The 23,724-nt window shown below is 29.3% G+C and overlaps 6 protein-coding genes across 6 annotated transcripts; 4 read left to right on the top strand and 2 right to left on the bottom strand.

Annotated features, from left to right (window-relative positions):
• Positions 1 to 2,671: 2,671 nt before the first annotated feature.
• On the top strand, positions 2,672 to 3,796 carry GO595_001472 (uncharacterized protein; the record flags this gene model as incomplete). Its single annotated transcript, XM_067914274.1, has 1 exon — positions 2,672 to 3,796. One exon carries the CDS (start codon positions 2,672 to 2,674, stop codon positions 3,794 to 3,796), a length of 1,125 nt encoding a protein of 374 aa, XP_067778464.1.
• A 2,275-nt stretch (positions 3,797 to 6,071) lies between these two features.
• On the top strand, positions 6,072 to 7,079 carry GO595_001471 (Aspartate--ammonia ligase; the record flags this gene model as incomplete). The annotated part of the gene is made up of 1 exon (XM_067914273.1): positions 6,072 to 7,079. One exon carries the CDS (start codon positions 6,072 to 6,074, stop codon positions 7,077 to 7,079), a length of 1,008 nt encoding a protein of 335 aa, XP_067778463.1.
• A 5,779-nt stretch (positions 7,080 to 12,858) lies between these two features.
• On the bottom strand, positions 12,859 to 13,314 carry GO595_001470 (40S ribosomal protein S13; the record flags this gene model as incomplete). The annotated part of the gene is made up of 1 exon (XM_067914272.1): positions 12,859 to 13,314. One exon carries the CDS (start codon positions 13,312 to 13,314, stop codon positions 12,859 to 12,861), a length of 456 nt encoding a protein of 151 aa, XP_067778462.1.
• A 171-nt stretch (positions 13,315 to 13,485) lies between these two features.
• On the bottom strand, positions 13,486 to 14,409 carry GO595_001469 (TKL family protein kinase; the record flags this gene model as incomplete). The annotated part of the gene is made up of 1 exon (XM_067914271.1): positions 13,486 to 14,409. The coding sequence occupies one exon, from the start codon at positions 14,407 to 14,409 to the stop codon at positions 13,486 to 13,488; it is 924 nt and encodes a 307-aa protein (XP_067778461.1).
• A 77-nt stretch (positions 14,410 to 14,486) lies between these two features.
• On the top strand, positions 14,487 to 15,863 carry GO595_001468 (P-loop containing nucleoside triphosphate hydrolase protein; the record flags this gene model as incomplete). The annotated part of the gene is made up of 1 exon (XM_067914270.1): positions 14,487 to 15,863. The coding sequence occupies one exon, from the start codon at positions 14,487 to 14,489 to the stop codon at positions 15,861 to 15,863; it is 1,377 nt and encodes a 458-aa protein (XP_067778460.1).
• A 4,340-nt stretch (positions 15,864 to 20,203) lies between these two features.
• On the top strand, positions 20,204 to 21,250 carry GO595_001467 (CK1 family protein kinase; the record flags this gene model as incomplete). Its single annotated transcript, XM_067914268.1, has 1 exon — positions 20,204 to 21,250. The coding sequence occupies one exon, from the start codon at positions 20,204 to 20,206 to the stop codon at positions 21,248 to 21,250; it is 1,047 nt and encodes a 348-aa protein (XP_067778459.1).
• Between the last annotated feature and the right edge of the window lie 2,474 nt (positions 21,251 to 23,724).

The following is a 23,724-nucleotide window of genomic DNA, read 5'->3' as shown; positions in this document are numbered from 1 at the left end:
GTACACAATACATTATCAGCAATCATTTGGAGGTTAATTTCTTCAATAAGGTGTCTCCTTATTTTATTAGTCTTAGCGAATAATTCCAAGGTCATAATTATCGATTTTTGAAACTCAAATATCTTGTAATGCATCAAAAATTTTTTAAAATAAACTGCATTACTCGATATAAAAACAATTCAGAAAAATCTATTTTGCTTTGAAGTCGGATTTTTTGAAACAAAAATGGAAGAAAAAATAGTTTGTTTTTTTATTTTTATGTTTTTTTTCACATCAGCTTAATATTTTAAGATTAAAATGGTTGCAATCAATTGGAAATTTTCCCGAATATGTGTTATAAATATGAAGCAAATTTATTTAATGTATTGTAAGATATAAATATTTGTCATCTTTTAAATTCAAAATATTTGCAACATTTATATATCAGCATCTACAATATGTTTTGGAATGAAGTGTACATTTTATCAGTACCAAGATCTTTACAGGCTGTAATAATTTGACTTTTAAAAACTCCAATATGAATCCCCGATTATCGAATTCAGTGGCAAAAATTTGTATCCGGCGAATTGAATGGACATGAGGGTGCCCGTTTATACAGACATGCAAGCTTTTTATAATCTATATGTAAACTTTTTAAAATGCACATGTAAACTTTTCAAAAAAATTGACAATTTTCGTCCCCTTTGAAAGTACTCAATTGTTATAACCCCAGATGGAAACAACAGCACAACAACAAATCAAACAATGTTTCTTGTTTCTTCGTCAAAATAACAATGAAAACATTCAATTTGCGTCCAAATGGCTTGATGAATTTTATTCTCAGCCAATATCGGTATATTCATTAATTTTATTTTACCAATCGTCTGAGGATCAAGCAGATCGTTTTCATGCGGCGGTTGCGTTAAGTACTTCAATACAACGAAATTGGCCAAAATATAATGCAGAGACAAGAGAAAAATTATTTATATCTCTTTTAAATCTTTTAGTTAGAGAAAGCGTTTGGGTTGTACGGACTAACCTTATAAATGCTGTTCAATTAGCAATGGTTAATGAATTAGGTCCTTTACTTTTCCAATTTATTGTTCAGGCAGCAGCGAATGGTAGTGATTCATACTTAGAAATTGCTCTTCTGCTAGGTCCCTTGGTTGTTGGTGCCTCTGAACAAGTTAATATTTTTTTTGTTGAGTTAATAGATCGAGGATATAATTCAACTATATTAGAAGTTCAATTAGCAGCCTTTGAATTCATGGTATACTTTACCAATTTCCCGCAATATCAACAATCACTTGAGAAATATCAACAATATCAAATGATAGTATTAGGACTTTTAGACAAAACGTTTGACGATAATCACATGGCGTTATGCCGTATCAAAAACCTTATAGTATATGCCTTTGATATTAATCAAATTCCCAAGAACCCGTTAATTTTCATCCAAAAGTGCCTATCGTTCTTCCAACTTCCTAATCCTAATGTTGATTCCCTTATGATAATATATGAAATTATCCAATGCATTTGTCATAATTTCCCTAATGAAATCCTAGAAACCAATTTATTTTTACCTATTGTTCAAGTCTCCTTTTATTTATCAACACGTATTTATAATCGAACAGATTCATATTCATTATCAAATGCCGATTTTTTTGTACCAGTAATTTCTGACTTATGTAAATCACATTTAGTATTAAATGAATTATGGAATATCTGTACGCAAATATCAGCGACAGAACAAGGAAAACTATTTTCATGTTTTTGTTTTTCAACAACGTGTAAAATATTTCCCGAATTTTATTATGATAAATTACCACAATTTACTGAATTACTTTGTATCTGTTTAACAGGTTCATCTTTGTTATTATGTGAAGTATCCGCACGTGTCACCAAACGATTTATTAAATGTTTCGGTAGTCAATCAGAGTATACTGATAGTATCATCACTGCATTATTTCGATCATTTTCATGTCATTTAAATTCTGATTTGTTATTAATATTCGCACGGCTATTAGACCTAACTAAAAACAGTGATTATATATTCGATGAAGCTTATGCATTTCTAATAAATGTTTTAACTAATATTCGGAATTTCGAATTACAATCATCAGCTTTAACATGCTTAGCATCACTTTCAAGTAGTTCTACATTAAAAATTGCGGTATATTTCCAACAACTATATCAAGTATTAAAAGAAATTCTTCTATCACAAAACGAATCAAATGCACAACTAAAATCATTTGCTATAGTTTGTTTATCACATGCGTCAACTAATTTAGGCGAAATATTCGAGCCACATGTTATCGAAGTCAGTGAATTTTGTATCAAAAACTTAAACAATTCGAATGATATATCATTAGCTATTTCATGTTATTCGTCACTTGAATTAATAATACAAAAATATCCATTAACATTTAAACCTTTAAATAATATAATATTACCGATTCTATGTGAAGCCGCATCAATAAATTATAATCAATTATATCGATCAACTATTGCTAAGTCGATTGATATGTTAGAGTTAGGTACGGATGCTTCACAGTTGTTTGATTTCGATGCTGATAATGTTCCACAATTTATTGCGAGTTCTTTAGCGTTAAGAATTTTAAGCATTTTGGTGAAAAATAACGTTGGTGAACTTGTCCATAAGTATACAATGTATATAATGAATTGTTGTGAAATGCAAAAGGATTCGGTTTCTTACGTCTGTAAATCTGCAACATGTTTCGCAATTGGTAATTTGGCGGAATCATTAGTTAATCATCACTTCGGTTCATTCGCTGCGATTCCTGATCAAATGGGAAGTATATTAGTCGATATAATACCAAATAAAGTCAGCGATAAAAATGATCGAAGAATTGCAATCGACGCATTTGACGCCGCTAAAAAACTTGTCGAATGGTTGGACTATGATTCTTTGCCGAATACTTTAAGGCCTTTGTTAGAAATAGCTTATAAGTACTTGGCGAAAATTTATGAGAAAAATGAAAACGAAACTTTTTCAAAAGAACTCGTCGAGAACGTTTATTCGTTTATTAACATGACAATTATGTCGGCCGAAAAAGAAAGCCCTCAATTACTTCAGAACTTTTTGCCGTTGTTTATGAAATATTCTGAGAAACCGCCGTTCCGTTCAATTGCAGCGCGCTTTTTCGGAGACATGATATCGGTCGGTTCGCACTTTTTGGACGAGCCGTTTAAGGTGAACGTTATGAACTTTGCCTTAGAATTGGCCGATAAGGAGAACGATACGTATTCTTTTTCGTGTATCAAAGACATGATATTAAAAGAAAAAGAAATCACGTTAAGGTTTGGGCAAAAGATTTGTGAGTTATGTTTAGCTAAATTAATGATACCAGTTGTTAAAACTGAAAAATTTTTATTGATGAGAGATAATTGCATTGTTACATTTGTCGCATATATTATGAATATTGGAACGGAATCAATTAACTTGGACATAGTGTTGCCGAATATCTTAAATGCGTTACCATTAGTTATTGATTATTCTGAAAATTTGATGATCGCCGATTTCTTAATTTGGACATTTAACTTGGAAAATGGGAAATTTGCGGAGTTCATTTTGAGGCCGTTGATTATAATATTCGCTAATCCGCCTTCGATAATTGCGAGGTTCCAATTTAGCGAACAAAATCAAATCGAAATGTTTAAGATCCTTTACTTCTTGCTATCAAATCAATCGGATCCAAAGCAAATTATTGGAAGCGTGCTCGAGGATGACGAACTAAGAGCTAATTACCTTCAATCGAATGTAGAAAGTATGCGGCAAAGATATTCATCTGCTTAATTTTTGTTGTAAATGTTACATATGTTTGGTTTGTTTGCGTGAATTTTGTTTTTGTTTTGGATTTAAAATATTAATAAATAAATGTTCTTTCTTTAGTATTATTTTAGTAGAATTTGAATTATAATTCAAGAGTAGCAAAAATTATAATGCTTTTGGTTTATAAACTATATTATTGGTGAAAATTATGAATCTTTTTTTTTTTTTTATACTATATTCAACGTTTGGTCCCTTTAAATATAAAACCCAAAGTAATGCTTATAATGGATAAAATATATATGTGAATGCAAATTTAAATAATTTAACATTCTTGAATAATTATGCATCATAACAGTTATGATATATTTATACAGATATTATTTATTTGATTATTTTTTTCTTCAAATAAATTACAATATAAAAACATTTAAAAATATAAGTAAATTTATGGTCATCAAGCATTAGATCTTAAGATATCTTACTTTTAGGTTATATATAAAACTCATTGAAAATAATTCTTCAATTTCAGGTTTGTTATGCTTTTTATAAAATACGTGTGATGTATAGGTTTTAGTATATGGATTTGATTTAGTATAAATGTTAGATTGAGTAAATTTTTAAGATCCTGTATTAAATATTGATGAAGGAATCAATTTAAGACCTTCAATAAATGCTACTGATGTCAAACAAGAACAATACCGAAATACACCGCTATCAAAACTTGGAATATCTGATTTTAGATCCAATTTTTTTGGGTTATTGCATTGATAAAAAGCTTCAGATTTAATTGTTGTAACAGAACTAGGAATTGTCAGCTCTATTAAGTTATAGCATTATGTAAACGATTTAGTTTCTATAGAAGTAAGAGTTTTGGAGAACGTGATGTTTGTTAATTTGTAACAATTATAAAATGCATTTGTCAAAATGGCACTAACATTTTGACCAAATTCTACAGTTACAAGTTCTTGGCAATGATAAAACGCTCAATTTCCAAAATTATTATTTTGTACTCCCGTTTCCAATTGTAACTGAAATTAATATCAAGCATCTTGTGAATGCATCATCACCTATCGAAACCACAGAATCAGGAATTATAATTATACGCAACATTTCGCATGTATAAAAAGCAGAGTCCTAAATCCTTTTCAGATTTTGAAGTGCTTCCAAGCTATCGCAAGAAAAAATAAATTTGATCCAATTGTAAAGAGAAAGCCTAGGAATTGACAATTGCTGAACTGTAGTTTGAAAAGTTGCTTTGATAAATTGTCGGCATATTCGTAATCTCGAATTTCTATTCATACCTGAGAGAAAAGCCATTGCAGCAAACAACATCATTTTCATTATCTCAAAAATCAAAGAATACAAAAAATCTTAGAATTTGGAATTGCACAGAATTTTGAATAATTTACTGCATTTAAACTCATTCCCAAAAATCCGTAGGTATTTATTTTGCTATAACATTCCTTGTTATAATCATAAAAAGAAATATGAAGAAAAAGCTAAAAGTAACTAAGAGACAAAAAATCTCACCAATATATTAACTGAATATATTCTAAATAAAATGAATTCATTGAAAATTTTCACCATTTATGCATCCTTAATATTTTGTACATTATGAAATCGATTCTAATATTTAAAGTATTTAATGATCCAGCAACTAATTGAAATTCTCCCAAGGATATAGTTTTCTTTACATTTACGGATTCATTTACAAAGTCAAGATTTATAAAATAAATTTCTAACTTTTACAAAATTATATATAGCAGCAAAGTGTTTTATCTTTGACACTAATATATTAATATATTTTTATTTTGAAAAACTTAAAAGTTAAATTGAAAATTATCAAAAAATTTGATCAAAAATATCTTTTTGAATTGAGCTCAAAAATTTCATTTCCACTATTCAACCATTTCCTTATAGGCAATCTGATAGATTTTTTTTATTAAAATAAATTTTATTTAATGATATAAATTTTGTCTCGTAGAAATGTGTCCTCGTGAAGCCTTTTTGACAGGGTTTGCTTGGTGATAGGAAAGTTGGTTTATTCAAAATTGAATTATCTCCCCCACAACCGATAAAATAATGCTTGAAACTCATATTCCTCAAAGCAAATATCCTATTTAATGAATAATATTAAATTGATAGAGAAGTAATTTTTTATTATTAAAGTGTTATTCAAATATTTTGCTTTTTTATTGGAAAATTTTTATTTTGAGTTCCAATTTATTGGCATAATATCGTATTCAAAATTCGGCCACACAACATTCAAAATTCAATTGCTACTGGCCATTTTTATACAATGAATAAACTCATCATTCCAAAAGGATATTCAACCCCTTTAAAGCTTATAGATCTCCAAGTTGCTATCAAATTAGCTAAGGATACATTTGAACACAAACTTGCAGAAAAACTTAATCTCACACGTATCTCTGCACCCTTATTTGTCAAACCAGAAACAGGTCTCAATGATAACCTTAACGGCGTTGAACGTCCAGTTTCATTTGATGTTCCAGCAGTTGATGCTACTGTTCAAATTGTACAATCACTTGCCAAATGGAAGAGATTTGCATTAGGCAAATATGGTTTTAAACCAGGACAAGGACTTTACACTGATATGAACGCTATTCGTCGTGATGAAGAACCAGACAATCTTCATTCAATATATGTTGATCAATGGGATTGGGAAAAAGTAATCACCGCTGAACAAAGGAACATCGAAACACTCAAAAGCACAGTCACTTTGATTATTGAAGCATTAAAGGAAACAGAAAGCATAATCTGTTCTCAGTTCACTCAATTAAAGCCATTTATTCAAACTGAAATTAAGTTTATTACATCACAAGAACTTGAAGATATGTATCCGAACCTTACTCCACGTCAAAGGGAAAATGAAATTTGCAAGCAATATGGTACCGTATTCTTAGGTCAAATTGGTGGACTTTTGAAATCAGGCACAAAACATGATGGAAGGTCACCTGATTATGATGATTGGTCCTTAAATGGCGATATAATCATGTGGAACCCTGTTCTCGAAGAAGCATTTGAAATCTCATCTATGGGAATTCGAGTCAACAAAGAATCACTCGAAAAGCAATTAAAGGAATCTGGCTGTGAAGATAGGAAAGGACTTCTATATCACAGAATGCTTCTTGAAGACAAACTTCCATTGACAATCGGTGGTGGTATTGGTCAATCAAGATTATGCATGCTCCTCCTTCATTGCGCACATATTGGTGAAGTTCAGGTTTCTATTTGGCCAGATGAAATGGTGAAGAAGTGTGAAGAAAATGGAATTAATCTACTCTAAAAATAGATTACACGCCAAACACAATTTTTTAAAATATAAGGCAGCATCATGAGATTTGCATTTTTGTTACATATTGAAAATTTCGGTGGAAAAATGAGATTGAGACTGACAAGCGACAAAGCATTTAACATTTAATTAATTTCAACAACAACTTTCTGGAGACGTTCCGTTTGTTGCGGTTCATTTTTCATGAAGAAGAGCGATCCGAAAATAACATATGGGGTCAATCCGTGCACGATTGATTCCTTTTACTTTGAAGTAAATATTTTATTTTCATTTGATTATTTTCAGATGCTATTGTAAGCGCTGTTTTGATATTAAAATATCAAATTTTTAAAACGAATAGAAAATAAAATAAATTAATATCTTTAGCATTGATATCGATTCCTTCTTGTTCAAGAAGCAAATTGACAATTTCTATGTGACCATTTATAGATGCTTCCATAAGTGCTGTTTTAAATAATTTGAATGAATTCATCAAATTTTTTAATAAAATATTAAATAAAGCAAAAAAAAAATTTTTAGAATTAATATCAATTGTTTTTTGTTCTAAAATATATTTAACAAGTTCAATATTGTTTGAGTTCACAGAATCAAACAAAATATCTTTTGGAATTTGATTATTTTGAAGGAAATATATTTAACATGATATAAGTTCCCAATTTTAGCAGCTATATTAATTAAATCCTGATAAATTTCCATTAGATCTAAAAATAAGAAAATCTCGTAACCTCCATTTGTAATACACAAAGATCCCAAACTATTAATATCTTTTTGTTGTGTTTCAGATGAAAAAGTATTAACATCCCAACGAATATAAAGTTTATAATCAATTCCATAGAAATTTTCTATTTTGTTTTCATAAATATATTTAAAAATATTATTTTGATGAAATTTAATTTCTATTCCGTTTGCATATTCAAATGTTGGATAGTTTTGCTCACATGAATAAATGAATGATTTCTATATTTCCACCTGCAACAGCATAATTACCTGTTTTGCTTACTTTTATTAATAAATATTTAAAACATTTAACAAAATATGCTGCATAATCAATTAATGGAACTTCACCATTATTAATAAAATCACATCTTTCATAAAGTGATGGTTTAATTGTTTGATTAAATTTAAAATTTGTTTGTGATGATATAAAAAAATATTTATTAAAAGGTTTGTGTGCTTAATAATATGTTATTTTTTTAAATCATTTGTTTTTTCTTGAGCTTTAATTTCTTTTTTTTTTTTTTTTTTTTTTTCCTTGCTTCCTGTTCCATCGCGCTAATTTTTTTTACATTAATTTTATCACTGATAATAAAACTGAGATTCTGGAAAATTGATCTTCTAATAATAGAACTTCTTCTAATGAATCTATTATTTTATTTCCATGATGTGCTTCAACGCTCTTATCATATTGCTTTTCTAATTCAAATATTCTCGAAACATCTGATCAATATAATTCAATAAAATTGGGTTGCCACGAGTTTCCACAAGATACAGTAACCCTAATGTTTGATCCATTAACTTTATTTCATAGGCAGATGGAGGACCAATGATATTGTCATCACAATTCCCTGGTACTGGAATTTGTTGATAATTTTTTACTAAATTTAAAAGCACAAGACAACTTTGGAGTGTAGTAATTTTAAGCCATATAATAGAATAGTTGTTTATTAACCAACAGAGATTTTACAACAAATTAACAAACAGGCAACCGACGCGCCAATTCAGTTCACCTAGTGAACTTGGCTTTTAATGTGTTAATGAGATTTCCGTACAAAATTCTTTTAGTGCAAGAATCTGTATTTTCTTGCTGACATTCATTTAGTTGTACGCACCTATCACCTTTCCAAGGGTTCGGAAGCGGGTCCTCATTGATAGATGGCTCATAATCCAAGTTTGTTGATGGAACAAAAAAATCAAATTCATTTTTTTTGGATCCAATTTTGAAGAAATCTTTTAGAGCTTCAATTCCTTCTGTTGTTTGTTCTAATTTTGATATTGTAAAGTCGTTTAATTGCGCAATTGTTACAACATCAGTACTACTTGTATCTCTGAAATTAGAAACGATTGATAGTGCTTCTTTCATCATTACCTGTGATTCTTGATTAATTCTAGAAAATGCTTGTAACATGGGATTTTCAAGCAAATCAATAATTTCAGTTATTAATACATCTTTTTGAGGATTGAAAGAAAACAAGAGTTTCCATAAGCATTTGCAAAGCCTTTCATAAAGTTCAGATGGTCGAATTCTTTTTTTCTTGTTTTGACAAGGTAAAAGATAAATTGTTGAACCTTCAGTTATTCCATAATAACCAGGGCTTATCTCGTTTGAAAGTAGTGTGCCTTTATATACTAACCTTTGAAAGTTAGGATTTAATCCAATTTTATTTGATAGCTGTTCTTTTATCTCTAGCACTGTTCCATTTGGATAAAAATACACCTTATGAATAGCAGCTCCCATCTTCACTCTGATCGTTGGTCTAGAATTTATCATTAACCAAGAAAAAATTTAAACAAACGGCTTTTCTATCAAAAAGACCAAAAAATCATTGAGTAAACTATTGAAAGTCAGAATTTGATTAATGTATTTTAAATCGTATCGTTTATTTAAATGGTTGTGTAATAACATTATTACTTTACTTAGACCCATTTTAAAATCAATTGTAATGCCTGCTCTTTGAAATGCTCTATAGCATGATTTTCATCTTTGTTTGGCGTTTATTAAGAGAACCATATGACATACGTCATAAAGTCAAATGTCTTTTTGCTACGAGGAGGGGACTCAAAGTCTATTCACAAGCCTGTCGTTTTAATTGATATTTTAAAAGGTTATTTTCACTTGAAATATACTGCAATACCTCGTAGTAATGAAGCGATACACTAAGGATTGGGCATAATCGAAAAAAAAAATCATTAAACAGGGATTGATTATGTGAAACGTCATAAGATAATTACCTTCTAACATTTCGCAAATGATAACAGTGAAATTGATAAAGTTTATTTGACCATTTGCTCTATATATATTTTCATTTGATGCCTTTTTCATGCTCTTCACAATGCATAACTTACAGTTTGCCCAAAACAGCAAATCAATTATATATTGGTAATCGAACACGCAAAAGAGCCAATAAACATATTTCATCCAATTTTTCAACAACAATTTTATTCCAAAACTTATTTTACTTCCAGTGATTATTGGATTTGTGTTGTAATCGATTTCGATGTTAAGAAAGATATTGTTTTGTGAACACATTGATATGTATTGTTGATACATTTCATTAGAATATTCCACATTAACATCGAAAATTATTACATTTACATCATTTTTTGGAATACCATTAAAGTTCGAAGTTTCTTCCCAAGTTTTATAATGCAAATTTTTATTTGTTTGAACATTTTTCCCTATTTTTTGTTGGATGTTAAAAATTGGTGGTGACATAAGCACATTTGAAATATGATGAAATGTTTCTTCTTTGGTACATATTGAAGTACCTATAAGTGGATAATAAAAACCAAATTTTATCATTTTTCTGGAATTTATCGCTAAAAGAAAAGAAAAGAAAATACCGCTAATCATAAAACAAGCAGATAAGCCTAAAATAGTTGGATTGGTAGGGCTCGTTTTGTCATTATAATTGAGTAAACAGTAAAGTGAACTGATAAAAAATCCTAATGAAAGATTTGCAAGAAATTGTAAAAATAATCGATTCCAAAAAAAGAATGGATTCATGGATTTTATAGAAGAAAGATCTTTGAAAATACCGACGTAAATAATGGTGAGAGTTAAAGGGAGTATGAAAATTACTGGAATCCAAATAAAGATGGTATATGAGACAAAACACCATTCATAATGTCCAGCATAACAATAGGATTCATTTTCGTGTATAACCGTTTGATTATAAATTAATAAATATTCATAAGTAATATAGTTAATACACAAACCTGTGCACAAGCCATCACCACATGATATGTTTTCTCCTCGAGTCTTTAAACTTTCAGTAATTTTTTCTGTAAAAATGAACTCAAAAAAGAAAAAAAACATTTTGATACTGCCATTTTATGCCTATAAAAATTCAAACGAGAATATTGTGAAAAGAACGTTTGAACATATCAATTTTGCATAGAGATTGATAATTGAATATGAAAACGATTATTTTGATATTAAATTCCGATGGGGAATTTCCCAACCACCGTTCATTTATTTGTTTATCAATAAACTCATCAAAAAATGTCATTTGCCAATTTCAAACAATTTTTACTATAACGAAGACATGTGCTAACTAACGTGAACCACCGCTTCTTTCACGTCTTAAAAAATAAGCTTTGCTTGCTTAGCCAACCAGACTTGGCGGAGCTCGTTTTGTTTGGAGAAAAAAATTTTCTTTGATTTTTGAGGTTTTGTTCGAGAAATCACAAAAGTGCAAAAAATGCGTAAAGCACAGAATTGCACCGAAAAGTTTATCGTTCTACGGTTTTCTTGTTGGAATGGGAAATACAATCCAATTTTGGAATCGAACTCTCAGAACCAGCAAATTTACCTATATAATATGTGGTAAAATAACTTTAGTAATAGAGTTTTTTTTGAAATTTGAGATTTAAATTTTTTGCATTAATAATCAAAATGTACTTGAAAAGGTTTTATTAAATTGTTTCTAAAACAAGTAAGAATTTAGATACATTTTCTTGAAATTAAATAGATAGAACATTTGTTTACTAAAAAAAATGTCGCAAGCGATGGGGTTTCAACAACATGTATTGTTACCACTATTTGAGTTCAGATCTTTGCTGGTGTGGACGTTTCTTATGGATTGATTATTTAAAATATAATCTGATATTGAAGTAAAAAGTTCTTCAATACCTTCTCCATTCATTGCTGACGCAAAAAACACATTAAATCCCATCTTCTTTCCCCATTCAATAGCTTCTGATTTATCAAAGACACTTTCTTCATCAAGCTTATTCCCAACAATTACTATATGGCACGTACTAGGAGCATTTTGTTGTATGCTATCCACCCATTTATTTAGGTTTTTGAAACTAGATGGATCTGTAAGGTCGAATACAATAATCGCAACATGTGCACCTCGTGAATACATTGGAACAAGACTCCTATATCTTTCTTGACCAGCAGTATCCCAAATATTTAGGTTTATTGGACCTGATGGGGTATTGAGAGTTTTCTTAATAAAAGAAGCGCCAATCGTTGGTTCATTTCCTGTTAAAAACATATTGTACTGAAACCTAATTATTATACTAGTTTTTCCGACACCTGAATCGCCAACAACTATAACTTTATAATCTTTTGTGTTGTTGTTCATTTTGGAGAAAAATCGGTTTGAGAAAATGTAACTTTTCTGTACCGAACGTTAAAGTACGATTTTTAACGTGCGAAATTGTCAATTCATTTCTTTTTTTAAAAGACTCCAATTGCTAATACTAAGACACTTCATATAATATTTCAAAATATTGTTTAGAAAATATTAATAAAAAATTATTCCTGCATTTTAACATCTTCAAGATATTTAAATGCAGCACTTAAATTACTTAAAGAAAAATATGTTAATGTAAATCAAAATTTAACAGTTTTTGGAGTATCAAATTCTAATTATAAAAAAAATTTTTATCATCAGTGGAAAGCAGAATGATCATTTTCAAAATCTTGAACTTTATTTCAAAATCAACCATGCGTGGTTGTAAAGTAATTTCATACTTATTTGTTTTTTAAAGATCTATGATCGATTTAAATCTTGTTTAGTGAATTAATAAAATCAGTGAACATTTATGCAGTAATAGCAGATGCTGTCTGAGCGTTATATTTCCAGTTTGGTGCAATGATGCGCCTTGACTTATAATAGCGTGCAAGTCGATGAATACGACTTTCGATGAGGATGAGACGATACTTGCCATCGATATCATGACTAGACCTTTCAAGGTGTTTACGAACATTGACTGCTTTCTTAATCAAATAGTATAATTCTTCTGGAAGAGCTGGAGCTAATCCATTAGCTTTTAGAATACGAAGAACTTTATTTCCTGTAACTGCGCGGACTTGACCAACACCATGGCTATCACGAAGTTTTTCACCAATTTGTGAAGGTCTAATTCCTTTTTTAGCATAATCACAAATGAGTTGGACAACATTTTCACCTGAAAGTTGAAGCCAATGTGGAGCTGTTCTGCGATATGGAATTGTTGAACCTGAAATTCCTTTTCCAGGGGAGTGGAGGCGTACCATTTTAAAGAACGACCATAACCGTTAAAAATGGGGCGCCCCATTTTCAGAAATTTTTATTTGCAAAATAACATTAAAAAATGGTATTTTTCTTTAACTAATTTATTATATTGATATCATTTATTTTTTCAACATTCTGATTGAAATAGCATAATCTAGTTCTTAACTTCGAAGTTATTTGGCTTCTTCTTCAGCCATTCCGAAATTATTATCAAACTTTTGAATATATTTAACCAATGCTTCAAACTTTTTAAAGTTTATCCCATTGAAGAAAGCCTTTTTCGTGAGAAACATTTGATATATTTCTTGGAAAGTTGGCCTTTTATCAGGATTATGTTCCCAACATGAAGAGATTAGTTGTGAAAGTCCTTGTGATGTATTTGAAGGAATTTCAGGTCTCTTCTTTTGGATACATACAGCTGTCATTACTTGGAAGGATGTCATGTTTTCGAATGGAATTTCTTCTGTGAGAATTTCCCATAACAAAATTCCAAATGCATAAACATCGACTTTTTCGGTATAATCATCTGTTTCAAACATCTCAGGAGCCATCCAATGAGGAGTTCCAATGATGTTTGTTGCGATTTCCTCGTTTTCACCAAGAAATCGTGATATTCCAAAATCACATATTTTTGGAAAAAGATTCTCGTCAAGTAAAATATTCATGGATTTGAGGTCGTTATGAATTATATGTCTTCTGTGAAGTTCACACATTCCATATGAAATACTTAATGCAATAATTGTTTTTTGAGTTGAGTCAATTTTATGTGAACCAGGCTTATGTCTAAGTGAATCATAAAGAGATCCATATTTAGCTAACTCCATTGCAATGGAATATGGATAATTATCTGTGTATCCCAAAAATTTAACGATAAATGGATTATTGCATAAACTCATAACTTTAATTTCTTTACAAAAACATGCCTTTGATTTTCCTTCAAGAATTTTATCAGAGAAAATTTTTAATGCAACTTCATTATTATTTGGGATATATTTAGCAAGAAAAACTTCACCATATGAACCATATCCAATGGACTTTATTTTTTGGAAATCATCTAATGAAACCTTAAATTTTGAAATTTCTTGTGGGAAATCCATAATAAACGATCGCCATATTTCTATAGTTTACATGGGTGATGACCGTTAATGGATTTTGTGGTCAGCAATTAAAATCCATGAAACCTGGAATTCTATCATCAGGCACAAAATTTACAGGTCAAGCAAATGAAAAAGCAAAGAAATTATTTAAAGAACGCGAAACAAAAACACTTGGTGAACTTACAGATTATACAGTTTTGGATCAATATCATGTTTCTGTTTCTGGTGATAATCCACCACCACCAATGAAAGACTGGTCTCTATTAAATGAAAAAATTCAAACTGCTTTATTAAATGCATCATTTTCACAACCAACACCAGCACAGCAATATGGAATTCCATGTTTTTTATCACAACGTGCATTTATTATGATCTCACCAACAGGCAGTGGTAAAACCCTTGCCTATGCTTTACCACTTCTTCATCTTCTTAATGACAAACCACAAAATGAATTAAATTGTATAATTCTCATGCCAACACGTGAACTTGCATCCCAAGTATTCCGACAATTTATACGCTTCTCTGAAGCATCCACAGTCCGTGTTCAACTTTTACGTAAGAATCGTGATATTCCAAAATGTCAAATCTTAATTGCCACACCCAAACGTCTTATTGACATGAAACCCAATCTTACGCAAATCGAATATGTTGTTGTTGATGAAGCTGATCAACTTTTATCCCATAGTTTTGTTCAACAAACAGATCAAGTATTTTCTATGCTTCCATCGAATCGAAAACTTCATTTTTCTCTTTTCACGGCCACCATGATGCCCAAAGTTGAGGAGACTGCGAAATCTTTTCTGATCAATCCGATACGAATTCAAGTTGGTGATGATCATGCAGTTGCAGCATTAATCACACAAGAGCTTAAATTTGTAGGGAAAGAGAAAGGGAAAGTTGTAGAAATCCGCCAACGCTTAAATGAAGGATCGATCGAATTGCCAGTTATGATCTTTGTTTCCAACAAACAACGCGCGTATGACTTAGCAGGCGAGTTAGGAGTTCCATGCGCCGTCTTGACCAGCGAGAAAAGCGACACAGAACGAGCTGAAGCAATTCGAATGGTTCGGACAGGCGCCACGCAAATCCTCATCACGACGGATTTGGGCTGCAGAGGCATCGACATCGCAGCGCTGAAAACAGTAATAAACTTTGACATGCCGCCGAATTCAATTACTTATATACATCGAATCGGAAGGACTGCCCGCGCTGGAAGAGGCGGACACGCAATAACTTTCTTCACGATCGACGACCAGCCGTATTTGAGGCCAGTGGCGTCCATAATGAAGAAGAGCGGATATGAAGTAGAGGATTGGATGCTGAATAAGATGGATAGGAAACATTCTGGCGCAAGGGCTTTGTACGAGCCGATGAAAAGACACACAATATCGTCTAGAGTGTGGAAAAATGCAAAGGTTAGAAACCCGAAGCCGAAGACACAAATTCTTGAATAAATTTTGTATACTTCATTTTGCTATTATTGAGCATTATTACTACAATCATTGTGCTATTAACAAATTCGCATAAGATTTTTATGAAATGTTCTCTCAACGAAATTATAAAAATATTCAGCAGCTTCCATTTTTACGTCAATAATTTGGTTTTTTAGTTATGCTTCAGAAATTAATCATAAATCTAATAAAGTTATATTCACATGCAATATTCCAGTGTAATTTTATAAACTACATATGTAGTTTTATTATGCAATAAAGTTTCTTCTAAATTTTGATTACTCATAACTCGTCAAAAAAGGGTTTGATTCATCAAACGCAAAATTAACAATGTTCTATAAATAATACCTAAATTAAAAAATTTCATAACACAGTAAATTTTTCCTTCTATTAATGATCTAAATAATAAATCAATTTTTATTAAGCTTAATATCCTTTTTCCTTCATTAGTTTGGATATTTCAGCATTTTTTGATGCTTTTGATTGCTCATCAACTTCAATACCTTTTTGTTCCAGAAGCAATTGTACGATTTTAGCATTACCATGAGTACAAGCAAACATTAGTGCTGTATTAAATTATATTTAGAAATTCCAAATAATAAAATTTAACATTTTATATTCAAAACAAACTTTGATTAAAAGAAATAAACAGATTTTGCGTTGAAATCGATTCCTTCTTTTTCAAGAAGTAATTTAACAGTTTCAAAATGACTATTTCTACATGCATACATCAAAGCTGTCCAAAATTATATTCACAAAATCCGAAAAATTAAAAGAAATATCAAATAAAATCAATAAACATTATTAAAATATTTGAAACATTTTTTGCATTTACATCAATTTCTTTATTTTGAAGAAGTAATTCAACAATTTCATTATATCCTTCTTTCGATGCATAAATTAATGCTGACCAAAACATTTATATTAAACACCATAATAAAGCAAAAAACTCTAAAAAAATTAAATTAACATTAAACAAATCATATAAATATTTCGTGAATTTACATCAATTTCTTTTCTTTCAAGAAGTAATTTAACAACTAAAGGACGATTATTATAACATGCATCCATAAGTGCTGTCCAAAGAAATTAAAAGAAATTCCAAAACTAAAATATAAAAATCAAATAAATTAAATAAATAGCATAAAAAGAAAATTAATATTTCTCGCATTTATATCAATTTGTTTATGATTAAGAAGTAATTTTACAATTTCAATTCGACCTTTACCACATGTATATGCTAAAGCATTCCAAAATAAACCAAATAAACACCAAATTATAAAAATAAATACCAAATTATAAAAAGTTAATCGAATTATAATATTTATACTGCTTCATTATTAACATTTATTCCTTCTTTCTCAAGAAGTAATTTAACTATTTCAGTATGACCATTTGAACATGCGTGGAAAAGAGCAGTTATAAATACATCAATAAAACGCCATAAATAAAAACAAAACTCTAAAAAAATAAAAATTTATATTATATTTATAAAACAAATATCTTCTTCATTAACATTAATTCCTTTTTGTGAAAGAAGTAATTCAGTGATTTGAATAAAACCATTATAACAAGCATAAATTAATGCTGTAAAAAACAATTTGATTAAATTCCAAAAGCAAATTTAAAACTTTAATTGATAAAATTTAATATTAATTAAAAATAGAAAACATCTTTTTCATTTAAATCAATTCCTTCTCTCAAAACCAATTTTGCAATATCAAAAATATTATTTTTACAAGCATATATTAATGTTGTACAAAACATCAAATATAAATTCCAAACCTAAAAAGTAAACACTAAATAAATTAAAATATCCATCAGATAAACTAAAAAAACATCTTTTGCATTAATATCAATATCTTTTTGTTCAAGAATGAAATTAATAAGTTCAAGATTTCTTGATTTAGCAGATTCTGTTAATATTTCTTTTGGCGCATTATAAGTTTCTAAGAAATATTTAACAACAAACAAATTTCCAATTTTTGCTGATTCAACAATTAGTGAATTATGATCAATTTCTAATCCTTCTTCTTCCAAGAATAACAAAATATCATAGTTATTACACTCAATACATTTATTTGCTAAAACGTTCACATCATTAATCTTTGAAATATGATTATTATAAAGATGATAAAAAATATCATTTCGATGGAATTCAATTGCTGTTTCATATGCACCATCGAAAGAAGATCCATTTTGTTCACATAAATGAATAATTTCTGGATTTCCTCCAGCAACAGCAAATTTTGCGGTGTTTTTAGTGCTTGAACCATTAATTAGTAAAAACCTAAAACATTTAATTGCGCCAAAGAATGCGCAATAATCAATAAGAGAACTTCCAATTTTATTAATAAATGAACATCGCTCATAAAGTGATGGTTGAATTATTTGACTAAAATTAAAATTAGTTTGTGATGTTATTTCTTGAAGTTTTTTAACATCATCATTTCGAATGATTTGTGCAACTTCTAATGGATTAACTCCTTCATAAATATGCTTCTTATGAAGTGCCCATTCATCTTTTGAAAGTTCATCATAATGTTCAAAAAAGTCTTTTCCAAATGGAAAGAATCGAAGACGATTTATCTCATCTTTCGATTTGAAATGAGCAAAATATAACGATTGCCTATTTTCTACAAGTTTAGGATTAGCAAGGCCTAAGCGAATAACATTCTCAAGAAGATATTTTGACTCTTCTGTTGTTTTACTCAGAAGAAATTGACAAAAATATTGAAAAATGCCTTTAAGGGAATCATCAATTTCCTTTAAATAATCAAAATATATTTTTGCATCGTCAATTTTGGATACAAATGATGAATATATTAATTGACAAATAATGAGATTAAATGAATATTGATATTTCGGATTTACTAATTTAAGTGTCGATTGAGCTGATTGTGATATGCTTTCATGGTTTAAATTAAAAATGATTTGAGTAAGTGACTGTAATAATTGAAATGATTCGCTTTCTTGGCTCATCTCAATTTGCGATTCTGATAAACGGTCGTTTTGTACGTCAAATTATAATTTATAATTATTATTATTATAAGTATTATAATTATAATTTATTAATAATAATAATAATAATTATTATTATTATAAAAACGAAATTCCTTATTCATTAGTAAATAGCTTGATTGAAGGAAAATTTTAAAACTCTGTTACCATGTAAAATTGATTTCACAGCGAAACACATGTTATTAGAGCTAACAGGGAAACTTATTAGCAAATTATTCATAGCAAACGTTTAACATGTTAAATCATAGCAAAATTACCAGTCGAAAAGAAACAAGATTTAAGTTCAATTAATATCATTTTTTCTAACACTTATAAAGATAATTCCAGATCATTTCTATGTTTTATTTATTTTTTTGTACCTTTATCAACAAGTAATTATTTTCAGTTGTTGTCTTAAATATTATAAATAAGTTCCAAATATCAATTGAATTTTTTTGCGTGCAAATTTATAATAAATTCCTTACAACAACATTAAATGAATAAGGAAATTTTAAATTAATTATATTTCTTGTTTTCTGTATAAATAAATCATGACTTTTTTTCAGTTCAATTATTATATGTTCAAGTGATATAAGCAATTCCATGTAGGCATCGAAATTTTCTCATAATTTTTTACTCCTAATAATTTTATAGCTGAGATACTGAAACAACATGAAACCTCAAAAATAATATTTATATATATACACGAAAAGTTACATTTTCTAAAGTTTATTTTTTAATGAATTTGCCAATAAGGGTTCTCCTAGCTTAAATCGGATGTTTCACTCGGAGTGTCATTATAAAAAGAGTCCCCGTAAACATCTCTACGAAGATTTATTTGTATTGACTGAGTTATGACACATCAACTTGCTTGTATGGGTTTATTCTCACTGTGAAAATATTGAAACATATTTATTGTAAAAGAAATTCTGGTTTCATTATGTTGTTTGAATTTGGTGATAAAGACATTTCCATTGTCATAAAAAATATTTTCAATACTTTATCAATCTGAAATTTTTTTTTGTATGTTTTATGTAACCGCCATTTTATCGTCCTTACTTTTTAAATATACTTGGGAGGTTATTTGTAAATTTAATTAAAAAACTTAAGTTTCAAAATTTGAATGGAAATTGTTGTTTTGGCACGGAAATCAAAATGAAAATATTGGGAAAAATATTAAATAAAACCAAACAAATAAAAACCAAATCATCTTACACTAATAGGCAGTCAATAAAATAACTACAAAATGAAAATACACCATAAGTTATTAGGTGTTTTCAATTGGAATTTAAATTCAATAGGTTATTGAATGGATGAATTCAAAATAAAGTTTTCAGGCTAGGATGGATAAGGATGATTCAGACTTTTTCCGAGAGAAATTTGAAGAAGGAAAAGTCATAAATCAATTCACAATTGTTAACCATATTGGCTCAGGAGGATATGGTGATATATATATGGTAAAAAGAGAAAATAATGTTTATGCAATGAAAATCGAATATTTAGATGCAGAAAAGCAAGGCCTACATCAGGAGATCAAAATCTTAAACGATTTACAAGGGTCTCCTTATTTTCCAGTTTTTATTACAGATGGTTATTATGAAAATTTTCGCTATTACGTCATGGAACTTTTTGGTCCTTCCTTATCTCAAGCCCGTAGGGCAGCACCCAGCAGGAAATTCTCACTTAGCACAACACTGAAGTTATCAAATGAAATGCTTAATTGTATTGAAGAATTCCATAAACATGGCTATATCCATAGGGACATCAAGCCAGGAAATTTTCTTATACGACCTAATCGGGCTTTTCCTATCGGCCTTATTGATTTCGGACTATCTCAATCATATTGGATATCACCACACAACCACAAGCATATCAAATCGAACCCACAGGCAGGATTTACCGGAACCTGTGGATACGCATCATTAAATGCTCATAACGGGAAACAACTTTCAAGACGCGATGATCTTTTTTCATGGTTTTTCTCTGTAATCGAACTTTCCGAGGGCCACGTCCCATGGCCAGGCAGCAAAGACGTAGAACTCACCATTAAACTTAAGAAGAAAAGTACACCACAAGAATTATGCCGATCACTCCCACCTCAATTTATCGAAATATACAAATATTTAAAAAGACTCGAGTTTAAAGAGGAGCCAAACTATCAATTCATCAGACAAATGATACAAAAAGCTATCAAAGAACAGGATTATGATGACCCAAAATTCGATTGGGAATATTTCCCACCAGAAAAAATAGCAGAAATTTCATCAATTAGCTTAAAAATGAGTGGAGAAAAAGGTTCTAATCCATTAGATGACGATATCCTTAATGAACAGAATAATGAGCAAGAAATCGCTGGTGGTGGATGCACAGGTGGTTGCAATATTTATTAATAAATTTGTTTTATTTCGGAATTTGTTTTTCATGAAAAACAACAAATATTTGCTGCGGTTATAATTGAAATATTTCTATAAATTATATTGAATTGTGTAACATTACAACGCGTTGTAAAATTTATGACGCAGGTTGTAAAATTTGTTGATTGAAAAGGAAACTTAACGGAACTCAGGCGAAATATTATGAAGAAAGTACCAAAAGACGTTCTTTTAGATTAGTAGTTTTAAATCTACTTTTTTTCAAATTACTGTAGTCGCAGACTTTGTTGGTTGATGAAAAGCACTTTTGTCAATAAACGGTTTCCATTACCTTTCAAAATATTCTATGCAATCATTCAATTAAAATGGAGGTAAATACACCACTTAACGATCATAACCGTTTCGATTTTGTACGACCAAAACTCTCAAGATGCAAAACAATCTTCTCCAATTATATTTAGAATTAATTGATCCATCTCAATGTGAAAAAATTTCACTAATTTCACAAAGAATTATGGAATGTTACCAAAATCCAGAAAGTGTAATTCAGGTATTAAGTATATTAAAAGATGAATCAATTCCATTTGTTATAAGAGAGCACGCAGCACTAGCGTTGAGACAAGTAATTAAAAATCATTGTGATATATTATTATCTGGTCAGTTAGGTATTTCATTATCAGATCTTGTTCAAATTTTAGCCCAAGAAAACAATACGTCAATAGCCAATCATATTGTATTTTCATTAACTCCAATATTTGAGAGAACAGGTGAATCATGGGTTGAATTATTACAATTAATTTCGAATTTATTGTCAATTGATAATATCCAAAAAAGAATCATTGTTCTAAACTTGCTGGTTAACTTTCTTCCTTACACATCTCCACAGTATACAATTCAATCTCTTCAATCAGGTCTTGCCATGATAATCATGCAATCACTTCAATCTAATAATCCTGAACTTGTTGTCCTTGGTTTTGGTCTTTTTTCTTCTCTTCAACAATCAGGCATTCCATCTGATCAATATTCCAAAGAATTTTCCGAGATTTACAAGATGATGATGCATCTTTATCTCTGTTTCTTACAATCAAATGACGCAAATGTTGCCAAAGCCACACAATATATGCAATCTTCCATCCCATCAGAAGGACTTTTTGAATCACCTCAGAATATATTTAACGGTTTCATTGAAATCATTCAATCACCTAACATAGAAAATCATCTTCGAACTCTTCCATTATTTCCAATTAAGCGTCTAATCAAACATTATGGCTCACAAGTTGAAGCATCATTTGGTGTAGCAATACCTATTTTCCTTCAAATTTCATCTGTATTATTCCAAGGCAATGGATATGAAAATGAAGAAGATTCACATTTTATATATTTCATATTTGATAAAATTGCGAAATCAACAAATGCCACAAATCTTATAAAATTTTTATTGGAACTTTCTAATTCATCACCAGAACCACCACAATCATTTGCTGTATTATCAGCATTTCATGGAATTATTGGAATATGTGTTGAAGAAGTTGATTTTTATTTTGATGAAATTATGGCAATGATATTAACCAAAATTTCATTAAATAATATATCAATTATTGAGTTATCTTTTCATATATTACGATCATTAGTTAAATATCATTCCAAATTATTTGTTAATTATGCCGAAAAAGTCATTGGAATTATATTACAATTTTGTAATAGTCAAAAAGAAGAACTTTCATATACATCATTAGATTTATTAACATTAATATTATGTAAAGTTGAAGATGTATCAACTATAATACCCATTACAGATTTACTTGTTCAACTTATTAATTTTTATCAAGTTTCAAGAATAACATTAAAACATCAAATTATGTATGCAATTTCAGGTATCATAATATCATGTAAAGAAGATAGTAAACAATATGCAGGAATGATCTTAAATATTATATGGGAAGGTTGTCAATTAAATAATGAAGAAAATAACGAAGCTCGTTATGCATGTATTGAAGCGTTATGTAACTTATTAATATTTGCTACTGAAGAATGTAAAAATATTTATGATGCATCAATTCAATTATTCTTTTCATTATCGAATAATGATAATAATGATTTACAATTAAGAGATATATCATTAAAATCTATTATTAGTTTATTAAGATTTAAAGATGAATTTAATCAACAATTTTATGAATCTGCAATGAATAATGCTATTAATGCAATCCATACTCCTTTTGATGAGGATTCTGATCTTTATACTGAAATTGATTTAAATCATGATTTAATCATCGATGGATTTCAAATCATTTATGAAATTATAAAGAAATTAAAACAAGCAATTGAACCTATGTGTAATCAATTAATAATTATTTTCCAGAAATTTAATGAATTTAATTCATATGAAATATTTACTTATTTCATACGTACATCAACAAAATTTTATTCGATTTTCCCTCAAATTGATACAAATATAATTGATCAACTTCAAAATATTATAATGGAAAGTA

The sequence above is a fragment of the Histomonas meleagridis genome (genome assembly GCF_020186115.1).
Source record: "Histomonas meleagridis strain 2922-C6/04-10x chromosome Unknown contig_14, whole genome shotgun sequence".
Taxonomy (NCBI): Eukaryota; Parabasalia; order Tritrichomonadida; family Dientamoebidae; genus Histomonas; species Histomonas meleagridis.
Note: the sequence above shows the minus strand (reverse complement) of the source record. Positions and strands in the feature narration are given on the sequence as shown.